General features: G+C 37.4%; 1 protein-coding gene across 2 annotated transcripts in view; it reads left to right on the forward strand.

Moving 5' to 3' along the window:
* The window catches only part of LOC128204211 (tetratricopeptide repeat protein 38-like), a 30,456-nt gene that overhangs the window by 4,164 nt on the left and 13,613 nt on the right, over window positions 1-12,679 (forward strand). The window contains exons 7-9 of one of the 2 annotated variants that reach the window (XM_052905597.1): window positions 3,468-3,587; window positions 4,803-4,898; window positions 6,190-6,280. In XM_052905597.1, the coding sequence (XP_052761557.1) occupies window positions 3,468-3,587; window positions 4,803-4,898; window positions 6,190-6,280 (307 nt within the window). The remainder of the gene's footprint in view (window positions 1-3,467; window positions 3,588-4,802; window positions 4,899-6,189; window positions 6,281-12,679) is intronic. The other variant, XM_052905598.1, reaches the window with a different exon arrangement.

Raw genomic sequence — 12,679 nt, forward strand, 5'->3', positions numbered from 1 at the left:
GGAATCGTAGTTCTTTTTATGAAACACGTGTTCTACAATACATCGCGGCCGGCATATTTGGCCTCTCGGGCCATCAAGAACGAGAAGCTGTTTTATATAGACAAGTCGAAAAACATTTCAGTACATGTTCTTTAAAGTTAAGCACAGAGCCTTAATTTATGAATATTCATGTGGCAAGGACGAAGAGGCTTTTTTGAATGTGTTTTTCAGCTGTATAATTATTTTGATATCGGGTCTACACTCCAGTTACCAGAAAACCATTTTTTTGGAAGAAGTAAAAGATACAGACCATTATTTGTCCATGATTTAATGAATACTAGTATGATAATACAGGCATATCTCCATTGTTCGCCATATTCCTTGCAACATACTTTTCATGATCTCTCAGTATTTTGATTAGTAATTAAGACATAGTGAAAGAAATCGGCTAAGTAGTGTGAAGGAAATCATTCCTATTACCAGATGTAAATCCTTATAAGTATTGGTCTTTCACACCTTCCATAAAGCAAGCAGTAAGTGTTTCACAGTTTATTTATGAGTCCTTAATTTACATAGATACACTATCTATATACATTTATAAACTAAAGCTATAAAATATGAGATAAGTATGTATATGGCTATTGTAAATAAGTAATGTGATATTCATACAGTTATGGTGCAGTAGACAAATTATTAATTATTATAAACAAGAACTAGGTAGCATATAAGTATAATGAGGATAAAACATGAGCATTCAGCTGATACTGAAGACATTTTTTAAAAAAAGTAAAAGATGAGTATATGGTCACCTTAGTGCAAGAACTCAATATCTGCTTCTATATCTATATGCAGTTATTGAGTTATTGCACTAAGGTGATTTATTATATTCTTGTAACAATAACATTCAATACTCATATTTGAAGATTTAACTTCAACACTATCCATTTCATAAAATATGTCGATTTAACTTCAACATCAGTAAAACATTCCTTTGACCAAATGCATGAGTATAATCCTTGATTAACAGTAAATAAAACAATTCATTTTAATATCACATGTCAAAAGCATTATCACATTTGAAAAAAAAACTATATTGTTTACACAGAAAAAATAAAAATAAAATAATAGTTAAGAAAAAATATGAATGCAATAAATTGCCCATTGAGGTCAAACATAAGAACATTACTCAACTTTTATTAAAACTTCATTTTTTCAAACCAAAAGATTTAAGGGGTTTACTTCCATTTTCAAAAACTAGTAACTAGTATTACTTTTTAAAGCACATTTCAATATCTGCAATATATTTCCATCACATAAGTGCTTTGTTTATAGTAAGTATAATTGAAGAATAAGTCTGTAATTAGAAAATAAATATATAAAAAAGTAACAGAAAAAATGCATGGATTTTTTTTAATTTGAAAATGAAAACAAAAGTGAGCCTTACAATTTTCAACAAAAATGTTTTATCATTTGAATGTGGAGGGCAACATAAGTGAATGACTAAGTTAATGCTAAAATATATTTAAGGCTTATACAAAGAATAACTGATAATCTATTGAAAAATAATGGATTGAAAGTAACTTAACAATCATGGTCTTAATTAAGCAGTGTAATGTACATGTTTGTCAAGTTTAGAAGTTGTTAATAACTTTCCTGTTTGTACATGAACTAAAGCAAGTACTTTTTGCTTTTGATTGTTTTCCTTTAAAGCATTGATATATAATAAAGAAAAATCCACTAATTTGAGGTTGTCATTTCTGCACACACTTGATTATGGAGGAAAATATCAAAATGCCATAAAAAGTTTTGCTGTTACTTAAAGCTGCACTCTCACAGATTTACTGTTTTGACAACTTTTTTTTTATTCTTTGTCTTGGAATTAGATTTTGTTCTTGTAAATATCTGCTTACCAGTGATGAAAGACTGTTGACAAAAGATCAGATCGCAGATTTTCATTTTTCCATTCCAAATATAATGTTTTATGACTTAAACTGTTACTAACGGTTTAATAAAAATCCATAAAACATTGTTTTTTTGACGGAAATATGAAAAGCTGCGATCTGATCTTTTGTCAGAAGTCTTTTATCATTGGTTTGCATATATTTATGCAAAAACTTGTTCTTTCAAAGTAAAAAAATAAAAAAGTTGTCAAAACGTTGATCTGTGAGAGTGCAGCTTTTAAACATCAGATATCACAATAAATGGAAAAAAACAGGTATCACACATGTCAGAAAATAAATTACATAAAAAGCTGTTTAATTTCTGATAATAATAGGATAGAAACTCTATCCCTAAACTATGACAAGAACAGTGCTATTACATTGCTATAAAGTCTTCTTGATGTTTTTGTTCTGCGTAATATCCCAAAATATGACATTATATAAATATTGCATAGCTTCCAGTGTGACAGTACAGTATTTACCCGAATGTTGACAATATGTACTGTCACACTGGAAGCCATGGAATATTTATTTTATTATACCGAACACAGTTACATTTATATACATATATAAGATTTTTACCATAACACAACTTTCAAGTTTAATCAATTCATTCTGTAATTATTGTTTGTTTACATTAGCTGTCATTTTTTTGGAAATGTCGTTTAAAAATAAGGCAAACACCGGTTGTAACCAGATTCACAATACATTTTAATACATGTAAGCAATTTTCATAGTTCCATAGGCAATGATTTTTCCAATTTTTACGCTGAAAACCAGTTTTTGCACATCCAGATCTTGGTCAACGGGGGGCAGATAACTGTGGTCTGGGCAGATAACTGTGGTCTTGAGCCTATTGAAGCAACATTTTTTCAGAAACACACTTCAGAACTCCTATAGTTCAGCTTCATGCTATATGCAGGCTATATGCATCACATACTGAAAGTTAAACAATGATATATTAAACACTAAATGAATGAGACAAGTATTAGCACCTGTGGTATTTTCATAAAAAAGCAGAAACAGCCATTTCCCTCAAATGGTAAGCCGCAAACCTTTGAAGAGCCATTATTTCCTTATGCATTGGAATAATTTGACCAAGTAAAGTTTTCCTTGTAGCTTTCAATAGTGTCTATAGAACAGACCACACAAAATGGCCTGCTTACTTTTTTAAGATTTTTTTCTGAGCAAAATAAGGTTTTTCCACTTCATCGGCTTAGTGTTTTAAAAAAAGACAAAGAGCCAAACTGAAATGCTTCAACTTGTCAAACTTGCTTTTCTGGTCCACTTATATACAAAGGTAACAGAACTGTTCAGTTTAACAAAAGAAATTTGGTGATTATGTGTTTATAGACAGTCTAAACACCACAATATGACAAATTGTATGCTTCTGGGACAAATGGCGCAACAAAGGAAATGGCAAAAAAACACCAAAACTGAAAAAATGTAACCCTAACCACTCATAATTTATTTTTTGCCGTATGATTTGTTAACTTTTAAAACTACATGATTTTATCACTTTTTATCACTCTCAATATAATATTTCAGGCTCTGGAAATTAACCGACATGATACGTGGGCTACCCACTGTATTGCTCATATTAATGAGATGACAGGCGAAGCCAGGAAGGGAGTGAAGTTCATGGAACAGACAGAAAATAACTGGAATGTAGGTTTAAAAGGGCTAGATTGTTTCGGAAACTACAGATTAACAGACACTATGACTTTGTATGTGCTGTCCACTGTTTGGTTAATATTAATGAAATGAAAGTAGATATGCTAGGTCAACACATTTCTTAGATAGGTTAAGTTTTTTGCCCAGATAGAAAACAACTGGAATGTAAGTTAAGAAGGGCTTAAATGTTTAGGAAACCAGAGATTAATAGACATCCACTGTATGTGTATGGTTGGTATCAATGAAATGATAGTTCAATACAGTAGAAGGGTCAGGTTCATTCCCTGGATAGAAAATTTCGACAAGAATGTAGGTTTAAAGGGCTGCAGAGTTCCAGCGACTAGACACAAAGTCTTGTGTTGTGCACTGCATGGCTCATATCCAGGGCTTCTAAAACTTTGGAACCTTAATCGGTCCAGACCAAGCAACAACAACCCCCCCCCCCCTCCCCCCCCCCAAAAAAAAAGATCCCCCCTACCGCCCCCCCCTCCCCCCCCCCCAAAAAAAAGACTGGTTTCAAAGTCTTGATTATATAGAAATATCCGAAGAATTATGTCACACATTTTTGTGATGTGTATTCTGTCAATATGTTTTTCGCGATTTGGCAATGTGTAAGAGGGCTTTAGAACCATCAAAGACGAGTGTGATAGTAATTGATACAAACTTAATTTCAAATGAGATTCTAATCGAATTATGCGGCGTTTCTAACAAGAAAAGCTGCAATCGTAATTAATTGAATATCAATGAATTAATCGTTCAACAAAGTAGAGGGGTCAAGTTTACTGCCTGGATAGAAAACATCTTGAATATAAATGTTTTAAAGGCTATTGTGTTCCAGGTCTGACATATGCCATGCCAGTAAGGTATTTAAGCGATATTTGAACAGGGGCACAATCGTAGATTTCATGCAAAAAGGTTATCAATGCTGGAATCCTCTGTTACAACAATTGTGAAGGAAACTATGATAACCTTAACATAAGTCACTCTTATTTGTATGGTATTGCGCGAGAGTGTGGTCTTGTGTTGTTAGGAAAACTGGAGTACCCGGAGAAAACCCACTTGTCAGGCTTGGTGACCACAAACCAAACTACCATGCACCCAGACCAAGAATCGAACCCGGGTCGCCTTGGTAAGAAGCGAGTGCGCTTACCACTGCGCTTACCGGACAATACCCAACTGACCCTCTGATACATATTGTATTTGTTCTAGGATGATGGCCTGCAGTGTCACAACTACTGGCACTGGGCCCTGCACTACTTTGAGATGGGGGAATTTGAAACAGCAGTAAGCCTTCTTGACAAACAGGTGAGACTTCTAGTTTATTTTATACTAATTTCTTTTAGCTCTATTGTGACGAAAGCTGATAGCTTACAGAATCACTCTCGTGTCCAGTTCCTGGGTAGAAACCAGTTTTGGTGTCCATATTAAGAGGCCGCGAGATAGTAGCCCTGGTGGGGATCGAACCCTCAATCTCTTTGCTGAGAGGCGGACACCTTTACCACTAGACCACTCTTACCCTTAACAGATTCACAAAATTCTAAAAACTGACATTTCATAACCATGATGTTAATGATTATCACTTTAGGTACTCCTTAGCCTGCAAACTTGCTTTTAACAGGGATATGATTTGTCCGCCAATTTCGATGGATCAAATGGCTCAAGGGATTAGATAATAAAAAAAGTTTGGTTGTTTCTTTATTTGTTCATAGGATTGACACCCCAGTTTGCTTTAAATTTAAAATTAGAGCCCTCAGAAAGGGCTTCAAAAAAGCCAGTTTTGCTTCTGCGACAGGGTGGTTTACCCCCTTTGACCCAATCGGGGGCCGAAAGACCCCCCCCCCCATATTTATCACTGAAATTGTTTCAGCCCTTTAGTTACCAGGACAATCACAGCTTTTCTTTTCAAACTGGTGAGAATTCCAGACAAGTGACATTCCCTAATCCCTAAACCACATACTGAGTGAAACATGTTAGGGTTTTAGTGAATGGAGATTCAACAGGCTATAGGACTATACATTTTGATACTTCTAAAATTATATGCTTGTTATGATGCTATTAGTACAGAAGTGAACTCAATTATAATATTTCGAGGCAGTGCCTACATAGCTAGGTGTGTTTGACAATTAGATAACAAAAAAACAATAAACTAAGTGAAACCTTATAATTTAGTATCAATATTTTGGAAACTAGTTCTCAAATACAGTCGATTGCTTATATGAATCACTCTCAATAGTAGTCCTTAGTTTTATTGTCTAGGGGTTCTAAAGTTCAGGACCTTTCTTGCAATCAGCTTTTAACGTCAGACTATTGTACAGTTATTAGGTAAGGTTGTTTTTTGCTCGGACATTTTAGCATCAAAAACAGTAGGAAATACTGTGAAATGAATATTAATGACTTTGCAAACATTTTTAAAAGGAGTCTTAAAAGCCCCTTTACCATGCTATGGGCATTAATCCCTTACCAGTACACTCAATTGCATGATTGACAATTTTCATCTGTTAGAACCCCTGAATTCATACTGATATGTGATAAATGAACTTTTTCAACTTAACATATTTAATTGATACAGCATTCATTTGTAGATTCTATGTTTCAGATTCTACCCACCATGAGCAAGAATAAATCCTGGTTCAGCTTGACGGATGCAGCCTCGCTGTGTTTTAGGTTAGAAGCAGAAGGTAGGCCATGTGAGTAGGTCATGTGACATCAGCTATGACTCTGTAGGCCATGTGACATCAACTATGACTCTGTAGGCCATGTGACATCAAATCTGACTCTGTAGGTTATGTGACATCAACTATGACTCTGTAGGTCATGTGACATCAACTATGACTCTGTAGGCCATGTGACATCAGCTATGACTCAGTAGGTTATGTGACATCAACTATGACTCTGTAGGTCATGTGACATCAGCTATGACTCTGTAGGTCATATGACATCAACTATGACTCTGTAGGCCATGTGACATCAACTATGACTCTGTAGGTCATGTGACATCAACTATGACTCTGTAGGTCATATGACATCAACTATGACTCTGTAGGCCATGTGACATCAACTATGACTCTGTAGGCCATGTGACATCAACTATGACTCTGTAGGTCATATGACATCAACTATGACTCTGTAGGTCATGTGACATCAACTATGACTCTGTAGGTCATATGACATCAACTATGACTCTGTAGGTCATATGACATCAACTATGACTCTGTAGGTCATATGACATCAACTATGACTCTGTAGGTCATGTGACATCAACTATGACTCTGTAGGTCATATGACATCAACTATGACTCTGTAGGTCATGTGACATCAACTATGACTCTGTAGGTCATATGACATCAACTATGACTCTGTAGGTCATATGACATCAACTATGACTCTGTAGGTCATGTGACATCAACTATGACTCTGTAGGTCATATGACATCAACTATGACTCTGTAGGTCATATGACATCAACTATGACTCTGTAGGTCATATGACATCAACTATGACTCTGTAGGTCATATGACATCAACTATGACTCTGTAGGTCATATGACATCAACTATGACTCTGTAGGTCATGTGACATCAACTATGACTCTGTAGGTCATATGACATCAACTATGACTCTGTAGGTCATATGACATCAACTATGACTCTGTAGGTCATATGACATCAACTATGACTCTGTAGGTCATATGACATCAACTATGACTCTGTAGGTCATGTGACATCAACTATGACTCTGTAGGTCATATGACATCAACTATGACTCTGTAGGTCATGTGACATCAACTATGACTCTGTAGGTCATATGACATCAACTATGACTCTGTAGGTCATATGACATCAACTATGACTCTGTAGGTCATGTGACATCAACTATGACTCTGTAGGTCATATGACATCAACTATGACTCTGTAGGTCATATGACATCAACTATGACTCTGTAGGTCATATGACATCAACTATGACTCTGTAGGTCATGTGACATCAACTATGACTCTGTAGGTCATATGACATCAACTATGACTCTGTAGGTCATGTGACATCAACTATGACTCTGTAGGTCATATGACATCAGCTATGACTCTGTAGGTCATATGACATCAACTATGACTCTGTAGGTCATATGACATCAGCTATGACTCTGTAGGTCATATGACATCAGCTATGACTCTGTAGGTCATATGACATCAGCTATGACTCTGTAGGTCATATGACATCAGCTATGACTCTGTAGGTCATATGACATCAACTATGACTCTGTAGGTCATGTGACATCAACTATGACTCTGTAGGTCATGTGACATCAACTATGACTCTGTAGGTCATATGACATCAACTATGACTCTGTAGGTCATGTGACATCAACTATGACTCTGTAGGTCATATGACATCAACTATGACTCTGTAGGTCATATGACATCAACTATGACTCTGTAGGTCATATGACATCAACTATGACTCTGTAGGTCATATGACATCAACTATGACTCTGTAGGTCATGTGACATCAACTATGACTCTGTAGGTCATGTGACATCAACTATGACTCTGTAGGTCATATGACATCAACTATGACTCTGTAGGTCATATGACATCAACTATGACTCTGTAGGTCATATGACATCAACTATGACTCTGTAGGTCATATGACATCAACTATGACTCTGTAGGTCATATGACATCAGCTATGACTCTGTAGGTCATATGACATCAACTATGACTCTGTAGGTCATATGACATCAGCTATGACTCTGTAGGTCATATGACATCAACTATGACTCTGTAGGTTATGTGACATCAACTATGACTCTGTAGGTCATATGACATCAGCTATGACTCTGTAGGTCATATGACATCAACTATGACTCTGTAGGTCATGTGACATCAACTATGACTCTGTAGGTCATGTGACATCAACTATGACTCTGTAGGTCATATGACATCAACTATGACTCTGTAGGTCATGTGACATCAACTATGACTCTGTAGGTCATATGACATCAACTATGACTCTGTAGGTCATGTGACATCAACTATGACTCTGTAGGTCATATGACATCAACTATGACTCTGTAGGTCATATGACATCAACTATGACTCTGTAGGCCATGTGACATCAGCTATGACTCAGTAGGTTATGTGACATCAACTATGACTCTGTAGGTTATGTGACATCAACTATGACTCTGTAGGTCATATGACATCAACTATGACTCTGTAGGCCATGTGACATCAACTATGACTCTGTAGGTCATGTGACATCAACTATGACTCTGTAGGTCATATGACATCAACTATGACTCTGTAGGTCATATGACATCAACTATGACTCTGTAGGTCATATGACATCAACTATGACTCTGTAGGTCATATGACATCAACTATGACTCTGTAGGTCATATGACATCAGCTATGACTCTGTAGGTCATGTGACATCAACTATGACTCTGTAGGTCATGTGACATCAACTATGACTCTGTAGGTCATGTGACATCAACTATGACTCTGTAGGTCATATGACATCAACTATGACTCTGTAGGTCATGTGACATCAACTATGACTCTGTAGGTCATATGACATCAACTATGACTCTGTAGGTCATGTGACATCAACTATGACTCTGTAGGTCATGTGACATCAGCTATGACTCTGTAGGCCATGTGACATCAACTATGACTCTGTAGGTCATGTGACATCAACTATGACTCTGTAGGTCATATGACATCAACTATGACTCTGTAGGTCATGTGACATCAACTATGACTCTGTAGGTCATATGACATCAACTATGACTCTGTAGGTCATATGACATCAACTATGACTCTGTAGGTCATATGACATCAGCTATGACTCTGTAGGTCATATGACATCAACTATGACTCTGTAGGTCATGTGACATCAACTATGACTCTGTAGGCCATATGACATCAACTATGACTCTGTAGGTCATATGACATCAACTATGACTCTGTAGGCCATGTGACATCAACTATGACTCTGTAGGCCATGTGACATCAACTATGACTCTGTAGGCCATGTGACATCAACTATGACTCTGTAGGTCATATGACATCAACTATGACTCTGTAGGTCATGTGACATCAACTATGACTCTGTAGGCCATGTGACATCAACTATGACTCTGTAGGTCATATGACATCAACTATGACTCTGTAGGCCATGTGACATCAACTATGACTCTGTAGGTCATGTGACATCAACTATGACTCTGTAGGCCATGTGACATCAACTATGACTCTGTAGGCCATGTGACATCAACTATGACTCTGTAGGTCATATGACATCAACTATGACTCTGTAGGTCATATGACATCAACTATGACTCTGTAGGCCATGTGACATCAACTATGACTCTGTAGGTCATGTGACATCAACTATGACTCTGTAGGTTATGTGACATCAACTATGACTCTGTAGGTCATATGACATCAACTATGACTCTGTAGGTCATGTGACATCAACTATGACTCTGTAGGTCATATGACATCAACTATGACTCTGTAGGCCATGTGACATCAACTATGACTCTGTAGGTCATATGACATCAACTATGACTCTGTAGGTCATATGACATCAACTATGACTCTGTAGGCCATATGACATCAACTATGACTCTGTAGGCCATGTGACATCAACTATGACTCTGTAGGCCATGTGACATCAACTATGACTCTGTAGGCCATGTGACATCAACTATGACTCTGTAGGCCATGTGACATCAACTATGACTCCGTAGGTCATATGACATCAACTATGACTCCGTAGGTCATATGACATCAACTATGACTCCGTAGGTCATATGACATCAACTATGACTCTGTAGGTCATGTGACATCAACTATGACTCTGTAGGTCATGTGACATCAACTATGACTCTGTAGGTCATATGACATCAACTATGACTCTGTAGGTCATTTGACATCAACTATGACTCTGTAGGTCATGTGACATCAACTATGACTCTGTAGGTCATATGACATCAACTATGACTCTGTAGGTCATGTGACATCAACTATGACTCTGTAGGTCATATGACATCAACTATGACTCTGTAGGTCATGTGACATCAACTATGACTCTGTAGGTCATATGACATCAACTATGACTCTGTAGGTCATATGACATCAACTATGACTCTGTAGGTCATATGACATCAACTATGACTCTGTAGGTCATGTGACATCAACTATGACTCTGTAGGTCATATGACATCAACTATGACTCTGTAGGTCATGTGACATCAACTATGACTCTGTAGGTCATGTGACATCAACTATGACTCTGTAGGTCATATGACATCAACTATGACTCTGTAGGTCATATGACATCAACTATGACTCTGTAGGTCATATGACATCAACTATGACTCTGTAGGTAACTATGACTCTGTAGGTCATATGACATCAACTATGACTCTGTAGGTCATGTGACATCAACTATGACTCTGTAGGTCATGTGACATCAACTATGACTCTGTAGGTCATATGACATCAACTATGACTCTGTAGGTCATGTGACATCAACTATGACTCTGTAGGTCATATGACATCAACTATGACTCTGTAGGTCATGTGACATCAACTATGACTCTGTAGGTCATATGACATCAACTATGACTCTGTAGGTCATGTGACATCAACTATGACTCTGTAGGTCATATGACATCAACTATGACTCTGTAGGTCATGTGACATCAACTATGACTCTGTAGGTTATGTGACATCAACTATGACTCTGTAGGCCATATGACATCAACTATGACTCTGTAGGCCATGTGACATCAACTATGACTCTGTAGGTCATGTGACATCAACTATGACTCTGTAGGTCATATGACATCAACTATGACTCTGTAGGTCATGTGACATCAACTATGACTCTGTAGGTCATGTGACATCAACTATGACTCTGTAGGCCATGTGACATCAACTATGACTCTGTAGGTCATATGACATCAACTATGACTCTGTAGGTCATGTGACATCAACTATGACTCTGTAGGTCATGTGACATCAACTATGACTCTGTAGGCCATGTGACATCAACTATGACTCTGTAGGCCATGTGACATCAACTATGACTCTGTAGGCCATGTGACATCAACTATGACTCTGTAGGTTATGTGACATCAACTATGACTCTGTAGGCCATGTGACATCAACTATGACTCTGTAGGTCATGTGACATCAACTATGACTCTGTAGGTCATGTGACATCAACTATGACTCTGTAGGTCATGTGACATCAACTATGACTCTGTAGGTCATGTGACATCAACTATGACTCTGTAGGTCATATGACATCAACTATGACTCTGTAGGTCATGTGACATCAACTATGACTCTGTAGGTTATGTGACATCAACTATGACTCTGTAGGCCATGTGACATCAACTATGACTCTGTAGGCCATGTGACATCAACTATGACTCTGTAGGTCATGTGACATCAACTATGACTCTGTAGGTCATATGACATCAACTATGACTCTGTAGGTCATATGACATCAACTATGACTCTGTAGGTCATATGACATCAGCTATGACTCTGTAGGTCATGTGACATCAACTATGACTCTGTAGGTCATGTGACATCAGCTATGACTCTGTAGGTCATGTGACATCAACTATGACTCTGTAGGCCATGTGACATCAACTATGACTCTGTAGGCCATGTGACATCAACTATGACTCTGTAGGCCATGTGACATCAACTATGACTCTGTAGGTTATGTGACATCAACTATGACTCTGTAGGTCATGTAACATCAACTATGACTCTGTAGGTCATATGACATCAAATTTGACTCTGTAGGCCATGTGACATCAACTATGACTCTGTAGGCCATGTGACATCAACTATGACTCTGTAGGCCATGTGACATCAACTATGACTCTGTAGGCCATGTGACATCAACTATGACTCTGTAGGTCATGTGACATCAACTATGACTCTGTAGGCCATGTGACATCAACTATGACTCTGTAGGCCATGTGACATCAACTATGACTCTGTAGGTCATGTGACATCAACTATGACTCTGTAGGCCATGTGACATCAACTATGAC

Source organism: Mya arenaria, chromosome 10 (genome assembly GCF_026914265.1).
Source record: "Mya arenaria isolate MELC-2E11 chromosome 10, ASM2691426v1".
Classification (NCBI taxonomy): Eukaryota; Metazoa; Mollusca; class Bivalvia; order Myida; family Myidae; genus Mya; species Mya arenaria.